This window comes from Pseudonaja textilis, chromosome Z, assembly GCF_049901715.1.
Source record: "Pseudonaja textilis isolate UNSWEBS1 chromosome Z, rPseTex1.2, whole genome shotgun sequence".
Lineage (NCBI taxonomy): Eukaryota > Metazoa > Chordata > Lepidosauria > Squamata > Elapidae > Pseudonaja > Pseudonaja textilis.
Window position 1 is genome coordinate 17,931,269 of NC_142008.1, and position 27,415 is coordinate 17,958,683.

The window sequence follows — 27,415 nt, forward strand, 5'->3', positions numbered from 1 at the left end:
TTAGGGACAGAAGGTTTCTTTGGCTGGAGAAGGTAAAAGTAGTAGCCATAATTTAGTTATAGGACATGTGCTTTGTACAAAAAGCTCAACTCTGGCATTTGCTAGAGAAATTGGAAAAAAATCTTGCTGGAAATCCTAGAGAGATACTGTTAAGCCACCTCATACAAGATTAAGCTATCAAGAGCTGGCAGAAGGCAACATGTTAAGGATCCTATGGTGTCCTTTACATATTACTTGCATATGAGGGAAGAAACATAAGTGTAATTATTTATATTATTTAAGAGCAATTTCTGCCTATAATTCTGCCTTGTACAGAGCATAAACTCTATATTAAGAGTTCTATTGCATATCAGTGCCATTGTATCAGTGTGAGGCATGGGTCAGACTCTTGCAAACAGGATGATTAAAATAATTCATGTTTATAGTAATTTAAACCCTGGCCATCCTCTTAAACTTAGACAAATCACGTCGTATTATCTTCTCACCAACAATTTTGTGCTACTTTTGCCTAGTCTTCGACCACTGTACTTATGCAATCCTGTATTCTTGGGTCATTTTTGTGTTTGTTTTGAACCTACTTTGTTTTTTAAATTACCAGATTTTATTAAATGATCAGAGGCTAAAAGGCTGTTTTCCATATTTGTTTCCACACATCTATTATTTTTAAGTTCCAATTATTAAATTTATGATGAGCTAAAATTTTTGCTCTAAATCAATAAATTAGCAAAGAGAATAAAATAAATCCATCAATATTGTTAGAAAAACAAGTACAGTAATGGAAAACTGCATATAATGCAGGCTTTTCTAGTTCAAGGCACAGTGAAAGAAAAGACATTTGACTGTTTTATTTCTTCCTGAATTCATGAGCTAGTTGGATGAATCTTTTCACTACAGTTTATAATGCACACCCAGTGTAGATTCTATGTTCAATGAAAATGAAAATGGAAACAAATCTCAGCACTATGATTGTCTTTCAACTAGGCTTACATCCCTTCTCTCTCTCTCTCTCTCTCTCTCTCTCTCTCTCTCTCTCTCAGAAGGATGTTCAGCTTGCCATATAGTCAATTCTGTCCTCAGACATAATCCCCAGCTGCTTACCTAATAAGGCAATGTATGAGCTGACTGGCTGGCTTATAGGTCATGCAATGTTTACCTCACAAGAAACTGACATCCTACCTTTTGGCAGGCAGAGGGTGCTCAGCTATCCATTCTCAATGGTCACAGACAATTTTCTGTCAAGTCACATAAAATTTTCACATTAACAATGTGTGCTGGCAGTCATGGGGAAAGATGCAACTGTGCAATCAATATTGGGAAACAATGCAATTGTTTAAGAGGGTGAAACAGGATTGCAAATACATTAATGCCCAAAGGAGAATAAATTCTCCTCAGAAGACTTATTTTTTCTCCTCCTTTTTCCAACAGTGCAGTTTAAAAAGTGCAAGGGATTGGGTATTTATTTAGAAATGGATCCAATGGTTGCATTTGTGTGTATATGTACAAATGAAAACTTAAATATATCAAAGGCAAAATTAACATGGAAGTAATCCTGAAATAGCATTGATGCTGCATCTGCTATGAAAACTGTCCCAAAATGTTATGATCAACAGCAAGAAAGTCTTTAAAGAGTTTCTAGCTTGCTTTAGTAGGCCTTTTACAAAACAATTTAGGAGACAAATGTAATATGGAATAAATCTTTAAGGAATATTGTAAAAATTTGGTCATTGTCAAAAGTTCCTTAGCAGGACTAGTACTTTAACTTCATGCTCTTATAATGAAAGGGGATCTGGATAAGGGTGTTATAGATTCCTTTATCTGCATCTATGGGGACCAAGGAAAGAGAAGAATCACATTTATTGTAGAAAGATAAGTTTATTAAAATATCCATTCCTTCCACTCTAACTCAACTTTGATTTCGTCTTCTCTAGATTTAATCCATGGCCTTTCAAATAAAGCCCATATTCTGTCATTAGCTTACCTAGAATATGACTGCTCCCAAAGACATTTTAATTCTGCCAGCTGTCGTCATCCCAAAAACTACTAATGTCTGCTCTGCAAGATCAGCAGTGAGAACACTCAATATATTTAGGATGGAGTAATGGCAAAAGCAGTTTGGCTTTCTATATTTGTAAGCAGTACTATCTCCTGCAATTGTTAAAGAATAGGAACACATTTTGTTTTTCAGCTTTCATCTGCTTTCTTCTTTGGGGACTCAAACTTGTTCATTATGATTGTTGGGGTGGTGATAGAAGGGAATTTTTTAAAAAATAAATTTTATTGATTTTACAATTAAAATAAACCAACAACACATACATAAATGAAAGAGAGAAAAAGAAGAAAGGAAGAAGAAAATAGAAAGAAAAACATAGAAAACAATTAAAAGCATTCTCATCTTCAACAGTTTGTAAGACCTCTTTTTATCCTTATTTTATGCCATATACACACACCTAATCCTTACATATATCTGTATATCACTACTATGGATCTATCCTATCCTCTTTTGCCTTTTACTGTGAAGTCTATCTTTGGTCTATCCATTTGTACCAGCAGTTCCAGCTGTTGTAGTATATTGAAGTGTCTTTGTTTTTCCAAAGTTAATTTGTCCATTTCTGCACAACTTGAAATTTTTTGAATGATCATCTCCTCTGATGGAACATGAGGCTGCTTCCAACATTGTGTAAAAGCCAATCTGGCTGCTGTCAAAATGTGTATTATTATATATTTCACTTTTTTTGGATATTTGTTTATCAAAGATCCCTAACAAAAAGGACTCTGGTTTGAATTCGATCTGTTCTCTTGTCATTTCTTCCAGCCAATTTCTAATTTTCTGCCAATATTTTTGAGCTAGAAGGAAATTTAATGTGGTGGTCTTTGACTTAACTATTAATTCAGTGACTGTTTGAAATCGCAATGGCACTGAAAAAAGCGACTTACAGCTGTTCCTCACCCTTATGACCATCGCAGTATCCCCACAATTATGGGATCAAAATTTGGGCACTCAGCAATCAGTATGTATTTATATCATGCTGAGGATATAGCAATCAACACGCTACATGTCAGGGTCATGTGATGGCCATGAGTGACCTTCTCAGCTTCTGACAACTGGAGTCAATGGAAGAAAGTGCATTCGCCTAACTGCTGCATTACACTTAACAAAGGTAGTGATTCACTTTAAAATAGTGGCTAAAAGGTCATAAAATTGGGTACAACGCACTTAACAACTGCCTTTGCAACAGAAAGTCTTTTCCAATTGTGGTTGTAAGCTAAAAACTACCCATTCTACTCTGTTCCGGTCCCACCAGCAGCATGATGGCTAATCACCTAGCAGATGGGCCCCATTCAAACTCTGTCCTTTTTGCACTTAAATGAAACTCCAATGTCATTATAAAAATGTTCTTAGTTATATTGGAAACTTATATATTTCTTTTAAAGAAAAATATTTGCACTTGGTTTCGATCAATCTCCTCCTCTATGGCCACCAAAAGTATTTGTTGATAGAGACAACAATTTTCATTCTAATCATTGCTTTTTTAAATTCTTGGACAATAATTCCCTTTTTAATCATTGCTTTTTTTGAAAAAAATGTTAGTTGGAAACATTTTATTTGTGGCACAAACACCACCACAGTTTGGAACACAATACATGATTTATATCAAGAATATACAGGTTCAATGGAGTAAGGAATCCAGCAGCAATTATTGTGGTAGCATTGGCCACAACCACAAGGATCCAGAATGCATTGTCTCAGGCATGCACAACAAACAGCAGAACACAGTATAATGCCCAATTTATTGCAATGTCTTAGCAGTCAGAGGTCAGAAAGGCTAAAAACAAGGTAGGGATCCTGTCAGACTACACCACCTGATTATAGTACTAGAATAGATACTGGTGTTATTTGATTAACTAAAGGCCAATCTTTGACACTAACCTGGAAGAGTTAAAATATATCTCAAAGGGATGGAAACACCTACAGGTAATCCTTAAATTATAATTTATAATTGAACCTAGCAATTACGATCTTAGGTCTTGATACCCATAAAATGGAACATTACAAGACCAGACCTGATTTTGCCATGCAGAGGTTAAGTGACATCGTGTTTGTAAAATGAATGCATGGTTATTAAGCCAATGTTACAGTCATTAAGCGACCCCCTTTTTTTTGTTACTTTTTTTTCTAGAAACTAGAAGTAAAAACATTGTAAATTGTGGTCACATATGGACCAGCTGCCCCAAATACAATCATGTGACCATGGGGAGGATTGCAAACTTTGGAACTGTAGCTCCTAAGTCGCTTTTCTTTATGAGCTGTGGTGGCAGTGGTTAGAGTGCAGTACTGCAGGCTACTTCTGCTGACTGTCAATTGCCTGAGATTTGGCATTTTGAATCTCACCAGGCTCAAGGTTGACTCAGTCCTCATCCTTCTGAGGTGGGTAAAATGAGCAGCCAGATTGTTGGGGGCAAGATGTTGACTCTGTAAACTGCTTAGAGAGGGCTGTAAAGCACTGTAAAGTGGTATATAAGTCTAAGTGCTATTGCTATTTTAGGGGATCCATTGTATCTTCAAATGGTTATTAAGCCTTTTAAGTACACTTAGCACAGGGCAAAATATAAGGCCGTTTTGCACATGAGAAATATACAGATATGACTGCAGTTTAAGAAATTAACTGAAATTAACTGTATGTGAAAGTTTATGAAACAATAAAACTGGAGTGCCTGATTGAGGTAGAATGATCTCATCAGAATAATTTTATTAGACAGATGTTCCAATTTCCTTCTCATCTTCGGACAATAAAGCCATATTTAAATGATTTACTATGTGTGCAAACAATCCCTTTAGGATTTTATTTTTCTGCCAAAATCCATTTCAATTAGTAATGACTTATCAAGGGAATATAATAATAAACTCTTGCATGGGACTCTTGAGAACATAATACTCCAAGGCTTTCATATAACATATGTCTGTCCCAACTGTTTACTCTTCACAGTTCTAAGAATTGGGAACCGAGTTCTGAGTCACCTTAATCCCTACTTCCAACGTAACCTTGCAAGAGGGACAGAAATTGTTAAATCCCAAAGCACATTTATTGTATTTTTGCTCCAAACAATTATTCAGAGAGTATAGATGAAACATGCTTAAAGGCATTACATTCTTGCATCTGCTTTGCCTCAGTAATCAGTAACTCTTCTAAATTAGGTATTAACTTGTTTCCTTTATGACATATTGATGTATTGAAATATAGCAAATGCTTTTTCACTAGCCCAAAAGCAAGGGAGCTTCTATGCAGCACTTTCTCTCCCAAATTTATGTTGGTTGAAAAAGATCTTTCCTTCAGCCCCTGCCCCCATTCTCATCACCCACCCAAAATTATAATAAAGTTTCTCAACTTTATCAGTTTTAAAATATGTGGGCTTTAATTCCCAGAATTCTCCAGCCAGCATGGTCTGGCCAAAGGACAATAACAGAGTGTTTGGATTGATAATATATCAATTCTAAACAACATATATATGTATGTATGTATGTATGTATGTATGTATGTATGTATGTATGTATGGCATTCAGCTTTGTTCGGGTATTTTCCCACGTGATTGTAGTTGTGCTTTTAAAGTTGTAGCGACGTTTCAGCAAGAATCTCATCTGCCATCATCAGGCTTCTGCTGAAACGTCGCTGCACAACTTTTAAAAGCACAACTAATCACGTGAAAAACCAACAAAGCTGAACCATACATGTATGCTCCATGAAAACTTAAGAAAACATACATATACATATACATATACATATACATACATACATACATACATATATATATATATATATATATACACACACACACACACACACACACACACACACACACACACACTTTTATTCTCCAGGAAGGACTTTGCCAAACTCTCACCTGCTTTTAAATCAAGTTTCTGCATATTTTCACCACTGCAATGTTACCAAAGTTTTGCTTTAAATCCCCAGCTTTCTGAGTAATTTTAATGATTGCAATTTATACGTTCATATATATTTTGGTAATTGTTTAATTTCTACTTTACATAGTGTAAAGTGAATCAGAAAGTTTATGAATCAGAAAATGTCAACTGATACATTGTTTTTGATGTTGCATCAATATTCAATCAGATCTTCCATTTTTAAGCCTATTAATAAAATAAACCGACTGCTTAAGTTCGTAAGTTTCCTGAAATTAAGTTGCCTTATGAAAAAGAAATTCAGCCCAGTAGATCACATAGCCAAATTTAGTGACTTTTAGATATAATGGACTACAACCCAAATATCATCACTGAATGCTAAGAGGAAATTCTGGGTATTAAACCAAAATATTTGACAGATACTAATTTGAAGAATGCTGATCTGTACCAGTTAATACCAGTCTTCAAAACCTCAGTTCAAAGTCTTCCTTCATTCAGTAGGTATTTACTGAATGATAGTTATGAGAAAATATTGTCATTTATTAAATTCAGAGGCCGCCCAACTCTATAATGACTCTGGGCAGGATACAAGACAAGACAGTTTAAAGCAATGAGTATAAAATGACATAACACAACCTCCAATAGGCTTCTTTATCCTATAAGTGATCTACCACCTATTCAATCTCAAAGCCTCAGGGAAGAGCAAGGTTTCAAAAGCTTGCCTAAACAAAACCAGGGTGGGGATTATACAAATCTTAAGCAGGATGTTGTTCTAGAGGGCAGGTGCTATTACAAAGAAGATGCACTTCTTTACCCCATTAAGCGATACTGTTTAATTAATGGGACCCACAGCATGCCAACTCTGCTCAGTCATGTGGGATGGCCACAAACTAGAGAAGGCAGGTGTTATATCAGACAACTAGGCTATGAAAGTAGTCCTCAATTTATAACCAGAATTTCCATTGCTAAAGCAAGGTGGCTCTTAAGTGAGTAAAGGCTGACTATGAACTTTTTTGCTGCAGCTGTTAAGTGAATCACAGCAGTTGTTAAGTGAATTACATCAGAGGTCCCCCACTGTGGGCCGCAGCCCAATATAGGGTCATGGCCTATTTGCAACCAGGCCCAATTAAATTACTCAATTACTCAAATGCTATAATAATTAATACTCAAGTAATGGTACTCACCTGCTCCTCCCACAAAACTAGGCCCCTCCTCCCCTGCTTTGGGCCGCCAACCCAAAAGTTGGGGAACTCTGAATTACATGATCATTAAGCAGATCTGGCTTTGTCAGAAGCCAGGTGGGGAGGTTGCAGATGGTGATCACATGACACCAGGACACTGCAACCATCAGGAATACATTTTGATTACGTGACTAGGGAGAGACTGTGGCGGCTTTAAGTATGTGGACCAGTCATAAGTCATTTTCCAATGTCAATATAACTTCAAACATAATTATATGAACTCAAGCACTATCTTTAAAGTCTTAATAAGCAACTTACCAGGAAGCCTACTGACAACCAGTACAGCTTACAAAGCAGAGATGTTATGGATGCAGATAGTGATAACAACCTGTGTTACTGCATTCTGGAAAAGCTGCAAGCTCCCAGTGGTCTTCAAGGGCAGCCCCATGTAGACTGCTTTGCAGTAGTCCATACACAAGAGCATCATGACATCAGTAACTGCCCTAAAGGCCTTCTGATTCACATATGAGCACAATCAGCACACTAGATTAATCTATGTGAAGGTTTTATTGGCTAGATTGCCACCTGCTCCTTCAATAAGAGCTGGAAATTAAAGACAACTCACTCTCCCATACTGAATTGTACACTAAACATAATGAGGAAAGTAGGATCCTCTTCCAGTGTAACGACACAACATTTTCAATCTGGAGATCCAAACGCTTATCTGATCATGACAGAGGTTGAGTTGAGTATTTCCTTCCCATCCATAGACCCTGAGACAAGATCTTGACAGCAAACTGACTTAGTTACTTTTAAAGAAAATGCTGTTGTGCTCTGAAATTGGGCTACATTTCCTTTTTCTTTTGCAATATTCAGAAAAACATGTATGCAGACAATATTAATCTTATTAATAAGGTGCAAACGCTAAGTGGCTCAAACTACAGAGAGGTGTGGGCCAGTTCTCATATATGGATGAAAAACATATCATAGAAGAAAATAAATCTTATTTGTTTAGAAAGTTATTTAGCACAGTTCTCCATTAAGTGGCTTCCATAAATGCAGAAATATAGATACTAATAATTAATATTGTTTATTTAAAAGATACTCTTAAAAACAGTATTAAAAACCCTACAGCAGAAACATTTAATCCAAGGATCCCCAAACTTGGCAACTTTAAGACTTGTGGACTTCAACTCCCAGAATTCCTCAGCAAGCTTTGCTGGCTTTGAGGAATCCTGGAAGCTGAAGTCCACAAGTCTTAAAGTTGCCAAGTTTGCAGACCTCTGATCTAATCTATCAGCATTATATTACTGAAATCAGTTAAACCAGGGCTGTCAAATTCCCGGCCCGCAAGCCGGATGCTTCATGTGCTGGCCACGCCCATGCCCAGTTTAGCCAAGGGAAAAAAAGTCCCAATACATCACGTGACATCGCTGAATTAAACTATTACTTACATTATTTCAACATTATTTCAATCAAAACAATCCATTGCCTTTAACTAGAAACTATTTAGAAGCCTAAACTGCTGGAACATAAACATTTCTATCAGGAAAATTTTCAAATTGATGATCATCACTGAAAACCAGTCATATACATATTTTTAAAAAATCTGATCTTGAAGGACACCAATTGGAAATATTGACGATTGATGCATCTGGTAGCATATTCTGATAACCCTATCTATGCTAACATAATTCAGTGTTCATTCAGGTATTATTACCAATAAAAACAATATTCTGCAAAGCTATACATTAAATCACGTTAGGGAGTAGAATGAAATAATTTCTTTCATTTCTAATAAATCAATCAATTCAATATACCTAAAAGGTAATTTTGTTTGTATTTTCTGTTTCATAACTTTTAGTCTCTTTGACTACTATTATCTACTGTATGTATACTTATTTTTAATTGGGCACATTAAATTTAATTGAATGTTTTTTATTTTTCCTACAAGTACAAGGAAACCATTATATGGGGTAAGTGGCCTTCATTATAGTTTTTCCCGCCATATCTTCTCAGGAACCTCTGCTTTAAAATACGACTTCAGCAACAGAGTGGTCAATGTCTGGAATACTCTACCTGACTCTGTGGTTTCTTCCCCAAACCCAAAAAACTTTAACCTTAGACTGTCTACTATTGACCTCACCCCTTCCCTAAGAGGTCTGTAAGGGGGGTGTGCATAAACGCACCAACGTGCCTACCATCCCTGTCCTATTGTTTCTTTTATTTCTTTTCTTTTTCTTATATGTAACCATGTGTTCATAACTATGTTTTTACTTATACCTATTATCTTGTAAGCAATTGACAAAAATAAATAAAAATAAATAAAACCTTCAAATCCTCAAACTTCAATATTTTACTTTCACTTGTGACTTCTTTCAAAATTATACAGATGGTTCAATCCCTACAGGGTGTTTTGCAGACTGGATTTCATTTTGGACAATCTTTCTTATCATAAGAATGTACCTATAATGTACAAATACTGAAAAATGACATTCCAAAAATGGTTCTCAACAGAGTCACTTCTAGGATACCAAATAGAGGTCTGCAACTTATCTTCTCCACTATAGTTGAAGATAACGTATTTTAAAACATCAGTATTGCAAAGTTTAGTAGTTTACAGCAACTAGAAAGGAATACAGAGAGCGAATGACTTCACCCCATAATTAATAAACCCATAATTCATCCCCCTTTTCCTTAAGGGCCTAGATTTTCCGGGTTTCAATTGTGCTTTTATCAGAAAAAAGAGCAATCAGCATGCAGAATTGTTTTGTTGCAACCCAGGCGAGCAAAGAAATGACCCTTTCAGCTGGCACTAACAATACATTCAAATTCTGCTTACTGTGGTTTTAAAAATAAATGCAATTTTCTAAAATACCATCTACCCAAATATGAAATATTCTGAAGCTGTACAAAATTGAGCAAAGCACTTTTATGTTGTTAGACTTAAAGTGGACCCAATGTATTTGATTTTTTACTGACTTCATAACTCTTAATGAAAATATTTGCCTGTATGAAATATTCAAAATTAGATGTCATCTTGGCTTCAAGTGGTAATTAAAATAAGTTTAAGGACAATTAGACCTTTGTGATATGGTTAATATTAAAAATCTCTAATTTAACTGACTGGATCTCCAAAGCCAAGCACTGTGAAGTGGGGCTAATTTTTGGATTAGAGACAACTAGGAAACATGAGAATAGAGAGTTAAAAGGAGAAAAAAAATCCAGGAAAAAGCAAGAGACCACATAAAAAGATGCATGTAGTCTTGAGAAGTTTGCTTTTCATTTTTCCAAGAATTTTTTTCTCAATATAATACATTATCTACTTTTATTTATAGATCTTTTTGAGGAATGGTGCAGTGGCCTTGAGATGGAGCTCTCGTCTCACAATCAAGAGGCTATGAGTTCAATCCCCATTGGTGACAGGCAGGGCATCCGGTCATTAAACACTCCTGCCAGCTCCATTGAGTGCAAAGGATTATGGGATTACCTTTGTGACCCATTTGCTTAATATATGATATGTGTATCTGAAATGTGTGTGTGTATTTCTTGAATTCCAAGTCACATTCCAAATTTGAGAAAATTGTAGATCTCACTCTCCAATTATGTGAACTGATTCACAAACAGATTTAGAGAGTTCCAAAGTAAAATAAAAATATTTTTTAAAAAATTGGATCAAAGAAATGTCTCATCCAACCCTATTGTACAGGATGCCTAAAATTATGTACAGGATGCCTAAAATTATGTACAGGATGCCTAAAATTAAAACTTGGAATGCTTCAAATGTATAAACATCTGGATTCCAACCATTATGAATTGTTTTTAAGTTTGCTTGGTTTTTTTCTTCAAACCACAATGTCACTTTTATTATTTTCTTGTTTCTTTCCTGCCAGGATTACAGAAGCATTTCATCTCTGTTTATAATGCTTCTTAAATTACAAGAACACAGGACTGTCATTTTCATAAATTCCTTCCACATCTACAGCCAATGATTGTCTCACTCTGCTTCAAAAGGTAATTTATGCCAGATGTAAAAGATGTAATCTGAAATTACACAATATGAATTGCTAACACAAGACAATGTTCTCATTTTTAACATGCTATTTAAACCAGAAGCAAACTTTACTCCAAACTTTCAACAAATTTGCAGGTATGCATTTGATTGATCATAATCACACTTGTTAGTAGAATCATTTAAATACAGGAAGAAAAGATTTGCCAATTCCTATGTAATCCTATCATCTATAACAAATTTCTCCTCTTTCAAATCCCAAGCAGTTGATGGAAAGAAAATTTTTCTTACTCAGCTTGCACGCCACAAATAAAATGTTCTTGTTTTCTCATTTATTGAAAGTGCTTAATTTAATTTAATTAAGGTATTAATTTAATTGTACCTAAGGAATTATCAAAAAACCTTCAAATTTTACTTGAACGGGAAAAGAGTACTTACCAAACTAATAGGATAGAAATCAAACAAGATTGAAATTGTTGGATAAATTGCTTTGAATTTGTTGAATGGATAGTTATGAAATTCTAAAGACTTATTGATTTGTGATGTCTAATCTGACCAAAAATCAATAAATAGGAAAGTTTTGTCTTCATTTTTAAATTATTCTCTCAATATTTCATAACTTTATTATTTATTTATTTACTTAATTTAATTTTTACACCACCATATTCTCAATATGAACTCTGAGCGGTTCGCAAGAAAATATGAAAACTAAAATGATTAAAAATAAAATAAAATAGCACTAAAAGAAGAAACACAAAACAAGGACGGCAGCAACAAAACACATACACATTCCTTGGAAGAGGGTTATACCCATTTATGTCAAAAGTTGGGTGAAGAGTCAGGTTTTCAAGGTGCTCCAAATGTGGAGGCTCCTAAAGTAAGAGCCTCCCAGATCTTAGGGGGAAGGGCACCTTGTTCCAATGGCCAGGCAATGCAACAGAGAAAGCATGTCTTTGGAATCCCAATAAATGGCATTGTTTAATCCAGTGGTTCCCAAAGTGGGTGGTACCACCGCCTGGGGGGCGGTGGGATGCCTTAGGGGGGTGCTAAGGGGCAAGGGGGCTGGCAGGGGGTTGCTAAGAGGTGGCAGGGGGGCATTTGAGGCACTGGCTCACTGACTGCTGGCCATGCAGCCCATTGACTGTTTCATTGCTCTGTAGCTGGTGCCTCGAATGCAGAACTCGCACAGTGAGCCTTGCCAAGCCTGGAGGGGAGAGGCGGGAGGTGGCGGAAAGGGGGCGCCTTAAGCTGGCAGGCTGCCCTCTCTGGTGGAAGAGGCAGAGGTGCGCCAGAAGGCCCGAAAGCAAAACCCTCCCAAGGCACGCAGTGGTGGGTGGTCCGGCGTTAGGGCCCCCTTCCCTGGAGAACAAGGGAATGCACAGTGTCCACCTGGCCTCCGCCTCCTCAGCCAGCCAGGCGTGCGTGCAGGATGCGGGTGGGTGCAGCTGCGGCTCTCCAAAGTGTGTGGCTGGGTTCAGTTCAGCTCCCCGTGGCTGGCCTGGACCTAGAACCTAGCCTCCCTCTGCAGCCCGGTTCTTCTGACCAAGCCCTGTGCTTGCTTACTTGCTTGCTTTCCAAGCAATTGTTCCTTATGTCTGGGCTGCTTCTGCACGCTTTCCTCCTCCCAAGCGGAGCCTAAAGATGGGCGGAGCGCTTCCCTGAAGTTGGGAGTCTCTGAGCGTGTGCAGAGTACCTCCCTTTGCTTGGCCTGATGGAAGTGGACTTTGGTCACAGCAAAGAGGGTGAGGTCGGCTGCATCGCTACCCCTGGGAGGTTGGCAAAATTGGATGCCAAAGAAAGAACTGGGGCAGGGGGCTGGAGAAGGGGCAGAGGGGCAGCTGCATTAAGGAGCAGGAAGATCTTAGTCATGGTTTATTGACTAAGCCAGAATCAAACAGCATGCTAAACACTAACCAGAATGGCTGGGTTGATATATTCAACCCGTACTTCACAACCTTGGCAACTTGTGTGGACTTCAATTCCCACTCTAGCTTTGCTCTATTTTCCCAAAGTGCCACCGCTGTTGCATTCTTTCTGTCTATCTATCCATACATACATCATACATACATACATCATACATACATCCAAAAGATCTGCCTGCCTGTCTGCCTTCCTTCCTGCCTTTCTGTCTACCTACCTACCAATATAGATTGATCAATCTACCTAGCTACCTACCTACTTATCTACCATCTATTTATCTACCTACCTACCGATCCATACATTCATCCAAAATGTCTGCCTGCCTGCATGCCTGCCTACCTACCAATCTATCTATCTACTTACCTACCTACCTGTCTCTCTCTGTCTCTCTGTCTTTCTCTCTATCCATCCATCCATCCATGTTCGAAGCACCAGCCCCGCAGGCACATCAGGAAAGTAGAGCAAAGACAGTCTGGGAGGGAGGAAGCGGGAGAGAGAGAGAGAGAGAGAGAGAGCAAGGGAGAGGGGGAGAGAGAGTGCTGATGCATCAGATTGAAATGAGGCCTAGTTTAGACTGAGGCCGTTTTCCATATTGAAACATCTTTTCCAGCACACTGAAACATCTTTGGCTTCTATTAAAGGTTTTGTGGACAAAACATGGTCAAGACCATCAGGAAGCTCTCACATTTTGTTGAGGCTTTAAACATGACCCATTGGACCAGATCTCCACCCTAAAAATTATTTTTCCCTAATGTATTACAGTACAAATTCTGAAGAAGGCAAAACCAAAATGTACTGGTAAATTACAAGGAGAACACACCCACACACTCCCTTCTAACACTGCTGGAGCAGGTGATTGGACCAGAATAGATATCTCATTATCTTTCTCCTCCGTCCCTCCCTCTTTCTTTATTTCTTTTTCTTTGGGTCCCTTCTTTCCATCTCCCCCTCTTTCTTTGTTCCTTTTTCTTTCTTTCCCTTTTCTCTTTCTTTTCTTCCTTCTTTCTCTCTCTCTCTCTCTTTCCCTCTCTCAGGCTCAACCCATTGACTTGACTTGCTTGGGCAGGTCCCTCAGGTGCAGTGGGCTCAATGGGGTGGACCTGCAGGGCCGGCACCTAGAACCGGCAGTGGTGGCATGTTTGAAAAGTAGAGCAAAGCCAGAGGTCGGTAATCACAAAAGCTTCTGGGTTGTGCACAAGGGACACATGTGTCAATGCAATTCAGCAACATAAAACAAAGAGATACAAATAAAACAAATCAAGAATCGGCAAAGCATCTCTGATTAGATTTTATTAACTACTAGAATCTAATCAGAGATGCTTCGCTGATTCTAGTCCAATGACCTGCTCCAGCAGGGTTCGAAGGGTTAAAAGGGAGTGTGTGTATGTGTGTGCATGGCTATCAAAACTCCAAAACCAGGTCAAGTATCTCTGGGGAGGCTAGTCATAAATTAGAACATGTGCTAAACAACTGGCCATTAAATGAGGACCACTTGTTTGCCAGTCACCTGGCCACGCCCACCCAGTCACATGACCACCAAACCACACCTACTAGGTCATATGACCAGCAAGCCACGCCCAGCCAGCAAGCCACACCAGTCACATGACCAGCAAGCTACACCCTCAAATTAGGCCACGCTCACAGAAATTTTAATCCCACCCCTGGGTGGGGGGCACCGAGGATGAGTTTGTAGCACCAAGGGGGCGGTGAACTGAAAAAGTTTGGGTACCACTGGTTTAATCCAAAGATCTAGGAGTGTGTCAATCCTGTTGAATCGAATTGGCCAGGTTGATACTATCTGACAATATAACTGACATGCAACTCTTCGCCAAGTCTATGTCCTCCTGATGCTATTAGCCATTCTGGCATATATATGTGGGAGGCGGATATTGTGTTTTAGAAAGCATCAGATTGGGAACAGTTTCCCACAACTTTTTAAAGTGAGAGTCAATTCATTGATATAACCCAAACAAGGATCATCCAACTGTTTTTTTTCCCCCAGTTGTCTTTGAACTTTCAAACTTCAGATGAACTTTGAAATTATTCCCAATTTAAATGGTAGATATTGTATAAAGTACAAATCATTACAGTCCCCATTATTATGACCAGCATGCACTCATAACAATTTTCTTTCAGTGAGCAAGACCAATGTTGATTTAAAAGACTGGTTATCTAAACCTTTTCAAGAGAGAGTGCAGGTAACAGCCTACAGACTATATGACCTCATGTGGACACTACCACTGCACACAGAGAGTCAGGTCACATATGACAGTTGCCACAATCTTTATTTTCAAAAGAACTAAAAGTGTATCATAATATTTTTACATGCAAAGGGCTCAGTTATGTTCATCTTTTCAGGTTGTTTACCATTTACCAGAAAATGTCTATAAGAATCTCGGCAATTTAAAAATTAAAATTTATCCTACTGGACTGAAAAATGCTTACCTTTATTTATATATTTTTTATTTTATAGTACCCTATAAAGAGGGTACACTTAATATGAATTTGCTGGTAGAATAATTCCAGCTGCAGCTCACTGGCAAAGTAGTTTTTTTTTTTAAAAAAAAACACACCCTCATTTTTATGCATTTCTCTTGATGATTGCAAATTTAATTTAGTCTTATAATCTGCAATTAGATGATAACTAGCCCTTCCCTCCAGGTCACTTGCACAAATTTAAAATTAGCAACTGAACTGAAATACGAGTCTTAAAAATATCCTGCTTAATCCCCTTCTGCATGCCAGGATGCTTAATGTAGTAATATGTCTAATGTCTCTCCCCATTTTGCCCCCTTTCTACTTTCTTCGAGATTTTCAAGCTTTCAATCGACAACAGCATTTTGGGACTGTTCTTCTCAGTCTCTTTTTCTGCCAATTCACATGGAAGATTAAAGCTCTCATCAGCCAATAAGCAGATATGCCCAATCCTTCCAATTGTTTCATGTCACACTGCTCTGCCATATACTAAAAAGTATGCTAGGAACTGACCCATTTGCAGAAGCTATTTAAGTCTCTGACATTATTCTGTGATGTTCAGTCGATCACAACATGTTAGTAACACCACAAATATGCTTAACACCATAGTTGAATACTCCAGGAAGCAACCAAATCATTTCTACTTTCAGGAAACCTCACGCATGCATCAGCTGCTCTACTTTCTAAACTGACTTATCTTCAGTAGTACCCATGATATCATCAAGATCTGCAAGTTCTTAGTAGGAATCTCAAGAAATTTTCCCATCATATCATACAATAAAGCAGTTTGCAATAGACAACAATGTACATTGCTTTTTTAACTGTGAATGTGATCTACAGATGTAGAATAATGTGCATTATACCACACATGTCTTTTAATTGGCCCAATCTGAGCTCTTTAATAAAGTTCAGATTTAATTAGAATTTAGAAATATCACTAAGATAGAATGCTGCCAAGCCTTATGAATATGAAGTTTGTAGCAAAATGATTCAAGTCTGTGGTCTGCTTCAGCCAAGGCAATGGAAAATTTTCCTGCCATGTAGCTTTCAAATTCAATGTATGACTTAAACTATGACTCAGATGTCTGCCACTATTTTATGAACTATGTCATATTTCTATCCTAAGTACTTTCTCACTGGCAGTTTTCTCACTTCGATTAAATACTTTATCGCTATTTTTTTCCGAGCTATGTCCTCATATTGTCTTTCTTTGATATTTCCATTTCATTAGTGAGACAGACTTAAATTGTCTTTTAAATGTATAGGTATTAAGGTAATATTTTCCTCTTTATGCCAACACCACCGAATAACAAACACAAATTATACTTTCCAACCCATTTACTTTGGAGAGGAATTCAAGTGGGAGTGGACAGCAGAGAACCTGGACAATGCAATACTACTGGTCATTTATCAGACTTTATAGTTCTGATGCAGTGGTTAAAGACCTTGAGCTGTCAGCTGAAAAGCTGTTAGGCTGGGTTCGAGGCCTGAGTGCCATGCGATGGAGTGAGCTTCTGTTAGCTGCCTCAGCTCCTGTCCATCTAGTAGTTTGAAAGCATGCAAATGCGAGTAGATTAATAGATATCCCTTTGGCGGGAAGGTAATAGTGTTCCATGCATCTTAGCATCTAGTCACACTGGCCATGTGATCACAAAAGCATCTTTGAACAACACTTAATTAAGAAATAGAGATGAGTACATCTCTCTAGAGTTGGATACCATTGTATAGGGAAAACTTCTACTTTTATCTTAGTTACCAGAAGCCAACATCTATGGAAAATTTCTATCAAAGTGATATCTATTTATCTACTTGCTTTTGCATGCTTTCAAGTGCTAGGTGGACAGGAGCTGAGGCAGCTAAGAAATAGAGATGACCACCATCCTTAGAATCGGACATGGCTGGACAGAGGAAACTTTATCTTTATTTTTACTTCCATTTACACAAGGCTGAAATACAAAACTATGCCATGATAGTTCTTGTTCCTCTCCCAAACTGAACACAGAGGAATCTGAAAAGTGGCATTTTTGCCTATTCCAAGAAAAGAAAAAAGAAAGAAAAGGAAAGGAAAAGAGGAGAAAAGAAATCTTAAATAAGAGTATTGTTGCGACTCAGCTCCCTTCTGACTCTAATCTGGGTTGTTTTGTTGAGCTTAGTTTATGAGGGTGTGTGGTGTAGGCGGGAGGGCCCAGGAAAGGGTCAAGAGAACAGTTGAGTCTTGAAGTCTGACCCACTCTATTTTTGTTAAGAGTAGTACAAAACATGGCAGACGATTTTCCCACGAGCTGGTACAACCAAAGAAATCTTGGCTTACTGCATATCAACAGGAAAAATTAGGATAATTGGCAGCAAGTCAAAATACACACAATCTGAGCAAAACTGGATTCAGTGAGAGGGCCAGCAAATTTCATGCCAGTATTGTTTTCTGCATATATAAGAATGGTAGATAACTCTGCTGCATAGCAATGGGAAAGGGTCCTGAATTTTAGTTTCAGATTGCATTACTATACAATACAATGAATATGAATATTGTAACTGAGATATAAGCAATGCTAATATTCCAAACTTCTGCAATGTTTTTATTGTTAATGTTTATGAGCAGAATATTTATTATACAGTTAATCTGTGGTTATACTTTTATATTTTAACTAGAGTGAATTTTTTTTTGTTCATGTTGCAGATACAAGCATGGTTTCTTTTTACAACTTTCAAATGTAAGCAATTATTTTAATTTTTTAAACTTACCTACTTAGTTCAGGTCAAAGGAAGAAATTATACCCTTCAGTCTGACAAGAGGGTAGATTCATTGAAAGAAATGAAATGTAGAAACTTAGGGTTAGGTTTCTTCATTGCCAACAACATTTCTGGAGGATGCGACTAGCCATTTTGCACATATAACATTAACAAAATAAGCAAGCATTAATAGCACATTAGAAAAAAGTGAAATAAATGCTTATGCTCTTTAGTTCTAGTTTTAGAAGGATATTCCCTCTCAGCAAAACTAAATAAATTATAGAATCAGTAGATCAGAAGGATCATGCTATGCAAGAATTTAAATGTGTTGACCTCTTTTAAAGTTTGATCCCTGTTGTAATTATGGAACAACTGCAAACACCTATTTTATAAACTATGGCTCAAATATTTAATGACAAACATCCCTTGGATGCAGAATAAACCATGATATTAATTTAGTAATATGATTAGAAAGTCCTTCCAAACTGGAGGCCTCAAATTGGGCCCACCTTCAGTTCTTAAAGTTCTTAAACCAGCACAGCCAAGTAACCTACTTAATGTGCTTATCAAATCACTGATCATAAAACATTATCCATTTTCCAGTATCAAATCAAAAAGTTGACCTTCCCACTGTAATTCATCGCATGTGAAAAACATGAGCAAATATTTGTTGGCCAAATTCTGGTGGGAGAATACTAGCTTCTACCAGCCAACAAGACTCACTTACATTGCCTTTCCAATCAGGTAAAGGAAAGATACAGTTTGTGAAATAATGCAGAACACAGTAATATTTCTTATTTAGTTTATTATTATATATTATAACTTTACTATCTGGAATCCTAACCTTGATGAAAAGGATAGGCTTCTGTAGAAGGAGGAATGGCAGAAATTGGGGGCAGAGTTAAAAGAATGCTCAGCTTAGAATCCCTACGTAGCCAACAAGCAAGCCCCTTGAGTGCCATTGATTTTTATCTAAGCAAGTGCTGACAACAGGTAGTCCTTGACTTACAACAGTTCATTCAGTGACTGTTCAAAGTTACAATGTCATTGAAAAAAGTGACTTATGACTGTTTTTCACACTTAAAAACCATTCTGGCATTCCCATGGTTATATGATTAAGATTCAGACGCTTGGCAACTGGCTCCTATTTATGATGGTTGCAGTGTCCCAGAGTCATGTGATCAGCTTTGGTGCACGTCTGACAAAGTCAATGGGGAATCCAGATTCACTTAACAACCATGTTACATATTAACAACTGTAATGATTCACTTAACAACTGTCTCACTTGGCAACAAAAATTTTTGGGCTCAATTGAGGTCATAAGCCAAGGACTACCTGTATTAGTTGTGAAGATTCTTATGCATAGGCTTTTAGCAATAAATTAGCTTAATTGAACCTTCCCTTGTGCACCTGGTCTTTTGTGCCTGACAGCTCCCTAGATCATGTTTCAACTTTACAACTTTAACAATTGTGGACTTCAACTCCCAGAATCCCCCAGCTGCTGAAATTGAGAAACAGTGCTCTGGAATACTGAATAATCAGCTTCTTCTTCTGCAAAGAAAACAGCAGATGCTTTATTTGCGTGCTACTCATGCTTACTGTTCTGGGATATGGAACAGAATGTCCTAGTGCTTTTTTCCCTGGTATGTAACATCTGGATTACGGGTGCAGCATATAATTAACAATAACATATGTCCCTTTAACCAGCTTGTATATCAAAAAGAGCCCTTCAAATATTGTTGAATCTTCTCATCCCAAGAATAAGCCCTATAAATATGCTTTAACAAATGAAACTACATCATTTGTTATTGATGTGATTCGTATTTTCTATTCAGAAAGTGAATGTTACTCATGTTTATTTAATTTGCTTTTAATCCATTTTCCCACTTTATGAAGCAAATTAATTTCTTTTCAGTTTGCTTTCAAATTATTTTGCTTTGGGAAAGCAAGTTATCTATCATTACTTTCGATGATGGTTTGAACCTGTCATTCCCCAAGAAGAATAGTATTCAATAACAGTTCATCCATTCTTTAATGGCAAAGAGAGACATGAGGTTGTTGACTGATCACCCTATTAAGGCTCAGTGCAACAGGGAACTTCTGTTTGAAAGTAGCAATTGTCACTCAGAAATAGCTGCAATCCAAAATCCTCTCTTTTACTGGGCACTGGACACAACAATTGGAATGGACATTTGACACTCGTCGCCATGATCCTGCCTTCTGGGGAAAGTGTCAAGGTGAGAAGGATGTATTTATTTATATTTACATGTTAGATTTGTATCTTGACTTTCTTCTAAGACCGTGATGGCGAACTTATGGCACGCATGCTGGAAGTGGCACGCAGAACCATCTCCGCTGACACACGAGCCGTCGCCCCAGAGCAGGTCCACTGTGCAGGTGCAGGCGCCACCCACCCACCCACCAGCTGATCGTCAGGTATCTGGAGGGGGGACCTGTGCAGGAGACACGCATGCATACGCAGAAATGGGTGTGCGTGGGGGGTTCTCGCATGCGCAGAAACGTGGGGTGCGCATGGGGATTGTGCATGCATCGGCAGGAGGTGGGGAGTGCATGCATTGCCTTATGGGTCCTGGCACGCATGCGCACGTGCACACTTTTGGCACGCAAAGACATAAAGGTTCGCCATCACTGTTCTAGGAACTCTCCCTTCTTATTGTTGGCCCACTAGGTAGACCAGACCACGAAATCAACTCCACAAAAAACTTTTATTGCAATTGGTTATAAAAACAGAACCTTGAAACTGTGGTTTGCTGTTCTTTTTCTTTATTCTTATAGTTCAGAGATGTCTATCTGATTCATTTCCAAACATGATCTTGATGTTCTAGAGTCTAGACTGTTTTCCTCCTTGTTGCTTTGCCAATGGAACTTCCGTAACTAGGTCATTTTCCTTACGCTCTATACTTCCTCACAACAACAATTCTGCAGACAGGTTTTGCTAAGAGAGTGAACTTGCAAAACATCACCAATTAAGGTATTGATTTAGGACTAGGAAGACCTGGAGATCTAAACCTGGGTCTGGCCAGTGTGAAGGCAACATGTTAACTACGTATAGCACACAGGTTCTGGCATGTGCCACCATAGTGACCAAACAAAAGGGTTTCAATTTGTAATCTTGAAGTTTGCATGTGCATATTTTTAAGGCAGCAGGGATTCCTTTGTCGGTGTGAAACTGATACAAGGCACTGAGTTATTAGACAGTGACAGAACATGGCTTGAGATATTTCTGCTTACTTGAAGGTCAGGAAGAGCTTATTCTTACTGCCTATGCCACATTCTGAGCAGCGTCTACCTGTAGCGTTCTGCTAGGATTATTACTTCAAATCAGTCATTCAGTCTCTGCTCCACTCAAATGTGAAATTTGAAGGACTTGGCTTGGGGAAGACTAGGGGATCTGGAATCCGCCACAATTCAAAACATCTGCACTTGACATAAGAATGGTTTGTATTTAGGAAACTCCAAATAAGCATGTGGCTACAAAGCCCAATTTTACGAGACAGCATGGTGTGCTGTTTGGGAGTGATGGGAGCTTTACTTCAACAAACATGAAAGGTGCTATGTTAGGAAAGGGCACCTAAGAAGAAAGCAGTATATCTTTTGTAGAAGCTGTCTTAGCTTTCTCCACTTAGACATATGTACAGACAACATATGAGTCTGTTGATGCCTTTAAGAATGTCTGGGCTCAAGATATAAATTTCTTCCATAAGAATCTTTCCATGCTTTCTGATCTTAAAAGCTCTTTGATTTAAGCTCTTTCCTCTGAGAATTTTTTTTCTGATCTCCTTTTTTCTGCTATTTTTCTTAATAAGCTTTTTAACTCTGCCCAGCTTTGCTTTTGGTTCAGCTTAATTTCTTAGTCTTTATACATTAATTACATGTTTTTCATGTTGCGACTGTTAGCTGCTAGTGGGCTATCCAGGTAGTTCTCAACTTATAACCGTTCATTTAGTGATGTTACAATGGAATTGGAAAAAATGACTTATGACCATTGTTCGCGCTTATGGCCCTTGCAGCCTCTCCATGGTTATGTGAACAAAGTTTGGGCATTTGGGAACTGGTGATGTATTTATTATGGACTGCTGCAGTTTCCCAGAGTTATGTGATTCCCTTTTGAAACCTTCTGACAACCAAGTCAATGGGGAAGTAACAACTGTGCTACACACTTAACAACTGCAGTGATTCACCTAACAACTGTGGAAAGAAAGGACATAAAATGGAGCAAAATTCACGTAACAATTTATTTTACTTAGCACCATAAACTTTGGGCTCAGTTGTGGTTGTAAGTCGAAAACTATCTGTATTAGAATGTTAGCAGTAAGGGAAATATTAGGGGAGCTGGATGAGAGGAAAAGGAGAGATGGCTGTATTCAGTCAGTTTCTATAAAAAATTCATTAGTATAATGTGTTGCCAATTGAAACATAAGAGCAATCTTGGATAAAGAAGAGATAAAAAAAACTTTTAGCCATAATTAGCTTACAATCAGAGTCATTTCAAAGTAAAATCTAGCTGTCTTTTGCCTCGTTTATGGACAGCAGCATGGAAGCCCCTTAGAGCAATGTCTATACCTGATTAGCCACAATATGAACAAGGCCAGATGGAGAGGACTGAGCAGGCTATGTACCTGGGACTCAGAAGATATTAAGGGCTCTGTCACTTGGCTTTACTATTAGTTGATTGTTTATCATTACAACTATGTGCATTTGTTTTTATTCTTCCAATGTTTTCAATTGTTTTATCATTTTAGAATTGTAAACCACCCAGAGTCACTTGGCTGAGTTGGGAAACTATAGAAATTGAATAAATAGAATAAATAATAAATTAATTAACTATGGTGGTTGGTACTGGCTTTACAGCATCCCTTTACACTGCACTGAAGTGGCTATCATTTTGCATGCATGCAAAAGACAGTCAACTATTGGAATTATTAAGGAATGTATAGAAAAGCCCATCTTTACATACAATCCTGCAAAGAGGTATGTATGAAATTAATGGAGGAAAACAAATATATGTGAATACAATAGTGTCTCAATGTTCTCATCTTCAAAATATTGGCTTTTAGGGAATTCTGTTTTTTTTAGTTTATCACTATAGCTACTTTTCTGGTACGTGTGCTTTACAAAGGACTGATTTCATTTTCCACTTAGCTAATAGGTTTACCGATCATGCTAATATATTTAGTATGTCAAATGTCTCATCGTTCCACGTCTCTAAAGCAGATCTACAAGATAGAACACATCTTTTTTTAAATCATAACATAGAGACATAAACAGAGGGTGGTGTGCTACAATACCCTATCTAGGAGATCTAGTCTGTTGGTGTTTGAATAAAAATTGAACTTAGGGCACCTTGGAGCACAGTTTACTTTTAGTCACCACATTAAGTTAGGATATCATGCAGTATTTATATGAATATATGTGAATGCTGCCAGTCTTGTACTAAGAAATGAATGACCCGGTTATAAAACAGGCCAGAATATTAAAGGCTATGTTCCATAATAAATGCTGTTGTTCCTTGTTTTTTTTTTTTTACTTTATTCATTTCCTTTCCCAGAGATGCCAAATGAAGGAGAACAAATGGCTAATTGTCACTGCCAATTGCTCTAAACTATTTAATTTGGGCTTAACATGTTACGTGTGTATAGTAACTGTAGTCTTTGAATCATGATTTTGGATTTATGTTATATAAGCCAGCCAATTATTCAGTAATTCATTATTCAGAAATTGTGACTCAATGAACCCAACCAACTATGGTTCATTCACCAAACCATGGTTAAACATAATATAATTTAGCATACTGTGCTAAACCAGATTATGTTGACTCAGAAATCACAAGAAAAAAGAGTTCAGCATAACAAATTCAAATTTAATGAGAATAAAAAGTGTGCTGCTAACAGTTCAGAAGGAATAGTTCTTATTCATCTTATATAGATGTTAATAAAAGCCATGCAAATTTTTCACTATAAATACTAACCCCCCATGCTATATTTAATCTGGTGTATCTCATTGGTATTTAAAGGCCAACACATTTATCATTAATTGCAACACACTTCACACAAAAAAAAGGCATTGAGGAAAACATTCCATCCATAACGAAATTTATCCAATACGCAAAAAAAGAAGAAAATGGAATCAAAACATTTTGAATGACTGACATGCACAAACTTGGGACAAAAAAAAAAACTTCATTCACATAACAAGCTGACAAACCTCAAACATTCTCAAACAACTGGCTTTGAACACTTTTGCTATCAAACATTTCAAGAAAATAGAAATTACTTACTTCAAGTCTTGTTGGCTTGTTTTTTTTATAACCCTAGCTTATTTTTCTTAATTATAGAAAAAAATCTTTCACAAAAGGAAAGAAACCCCACTATTCTAAAACATTTAAATCCAGTGAACTAAGTTAGACTTCAGAAGAGACTGCAGCATCAACAAAAAATTATCTCAAATCAAATATTTAAGTCTAAGTGACACATCATGTAAGAAGTTACTAGCGATATAGGCTCTGAAAATATATCTGTGACTGGTCAAGAAAATTCAGTGCCAGATGAATTTAGAAAGGTGCTTTCCGATAGTGTGTGCGCACCAAATAGAGTTCATGTACAAAAGTTATATTCCAGGAACTAAAAGTCTGGGCCAAAACATTAATGCAAAAACCTTCCTTTCAAATGTTGTCCAGCATCTGAAACTCTCAATAGAACAATTCTCTGGTTTAGCATTTCTATCCATCATTGGAATTCCTTCACAGACAACTATAGGCTCCCAAACCTTAGCCAAATGCAGGGTGGTAGCTTCACACAGGACCAACCTTTTAAGGGCTGAACACTGGAGCTTTGATACCAGCTAATCTACCATAAATAGCTCTTGAAATGCAGAAGGATCAGGTCAGCTGTTATAACAGTTCTAGTCTCCAGCAAGTTCAAATCCTATTCCTCTGTCAAAATTTGCAATCTTAGTCTTTATTTCAAATGTGGGTGCGCTTCCCCACTCTCCAAACAAAAAGTGAGGTGGGTGGGATAAATATCCTAATAAACAAAAATGGGGAGAGTCAACTGCAGGAAAGAGATTAACAAGAGGAAAATGCCTTTCGGAAAGAAAAAGATGCATATCTGGTCTACACCATTTCAGTAAGCAGTTTAATACTTTTGGATCAGAGTGATGTCTACTAAGTCACTTCTTCATCAGATTAATAGAAAATGGCTAATTCTTCCCCCTTCCTCTAGAATGCAGGGCGAAAAGATTGACTGTGTTGCAGAGAGCACCCCACAGTTTAAGAAGCAGCTTAGTCACTAAAATCATTATTGGTAAGGGAAAAAAATAACCAGACAGCAGACTGAAAACTCCTTTAATTCAGATTAATTCAGAGATACCCATGCCAAATTAAAATACATATAGATCTTAAGGGACACTTGTTATCCTTTACAATAAAAAGTTTAAGGAATACTGGTGTTTCAAAAAACATACAGTAATTCTATGTTTCTACAGGATAAATCAGTCCAAGTCAGGGAATTTAATTTATTCAACCTTCACAGAAATAACAACCATTATACTAGTACTGTTTTCTTGTATTTATTAATACAATTTGTAGAGGTAAAGGTAACTAGGTACAAGATGGATCACCAGCAATTAATAGCTTCTTGGGAAGAATATTAGGAACTACAACTTCATTATTTATAATTATTAATTTGTTAAACTTAATAATATTATCATTTATACAGGAACTCATTAAGCATCCCATTTTCCCCCACAACGATCTTGTCAGGTAGGATGGGCCAAGAGTGACAAGCGCAAAGTGAATGTTGAAGAGGCTACTAAAAGTCATTCCTATTCCCTTTCTTACCATAACTTCCAGGTTCCTTGAAGACAATGACATAACATTAACAGAATAATCTTTAAATGTATTATTTAAAACAAAGTGTTACTTAAAACAGAGCTCAAAGAGACATTCTTCCAAGCAACTGTGCTTAGAATTGCAACCTTACCCACCATTATCCTACTGAACATTATGCACTTATTTTTAAGTAACTCCGTAAAACTGAGTGCTGGAACAATAGTCATGTAAGCAAATGTAAGGAAAACAAAACAAGTATATTAGAACCAAGGAGTTTAATTAGGTCTAAGTGCCATCTTCAGAAGAATCCCTCCTAAAGCAAGCATAAAATTATGCCTTTGTTCACAGCCATCCAGCAAATGTGAATTCTTCATGACCATTTAACCAGAGCAACATTTACTCACAACACACCCTCTGCATAGTTTTGAAGAAGTCATTTGAAATGTTTCTAGTAACCCAAGTTGCTATTACAAATAACCCAAGTTGCTATCCCCTTCATTTATTTGTTTTTTTTTTAAGTATGCGGGGTTAAATTTTAAAAAAAGTTTTCATAGCCACCCAATAACCTGTATCATGGGGTTTGCAACATCCACCAGACTTCACAGCGTGCTGTTAAAATTTCCCTTATGCCACACACTGCTTCTTTGGAATTTCTCAATGCTTAGCACAGATGACTCTCTGTGAAATAAATCAGAGCCACGGCTTGATCTGAGATTGCTCCTGCCTGCCTGCCAATACCTCCCATCTCACTTCTAGCTCCATTAAATATGGCATATTGCAGGGATGAAGGTCCCCCACAAGGATTTCACATGACATGCTCCACAGATACTCTTTAAGCCAATCACATACTAATTAGGGTGTAGGCACGGATTTCCTTAAGAGAGCAATTGTAATGAGCACATTTGCTTCCTTCCCCTCGCCCGGTAAAAATCTTACCCGTTTCCATTGTTAAGATCATAATTCCACTTCTTTCTCTCTCTCTTTCTCTCTCTTTCACCCTCTCACTTTCAGGGTCAAGCTTTACTTATCCAGGGCATGTGAGCGATTCAGAGACACAGCTTCGCTTTGTTTGAGCTTATATCTTCTGCCTCACTCTCCCCTCCTCCCTTTGGTGTGAGGAGGGTGGAGGAGAGAAAGGAGGAAAACACTGCCTGTACCCTCGCGGCCAGGCCATCTCGATTGGCTCATTCACAAACAATTCTAATAAGCACATTCATGTTTCCCCGAGAGCTTGAAATGATCCAGAGAGGCATTTTTGGACTGCCTTGTTCGCAACTTGTGGAGCTAGAAGTTAAAGCGCATAGCCAACAATTGTCTTTCAAGCAGCTTCT

General features: G+C 37.6%; 1 protein-coding gene across 1 annotated transcript in view; it reads right to left on the minus strand.

The window, feature by feature from the left end:
• SVIL (supervillin) overlaps positions 1-27,171 on the minus strand; it is a 115,304-nt gene extending 88,133 nt beyond the window's left edge. Inside the window, 1 exon segment of the mRNA XM_026710066.2 lies at positions 27,021-27,171. Within this exon segment, the coding sequence (XP_026565851.2) occupies positions 27,021-27,042 (22 nt within the window). The 5' untranslated portion in view covers positions 27,043-27,171.
• Between the last annotated feature and the right edge of the window lie 244 nt (positions 27,172-27,415).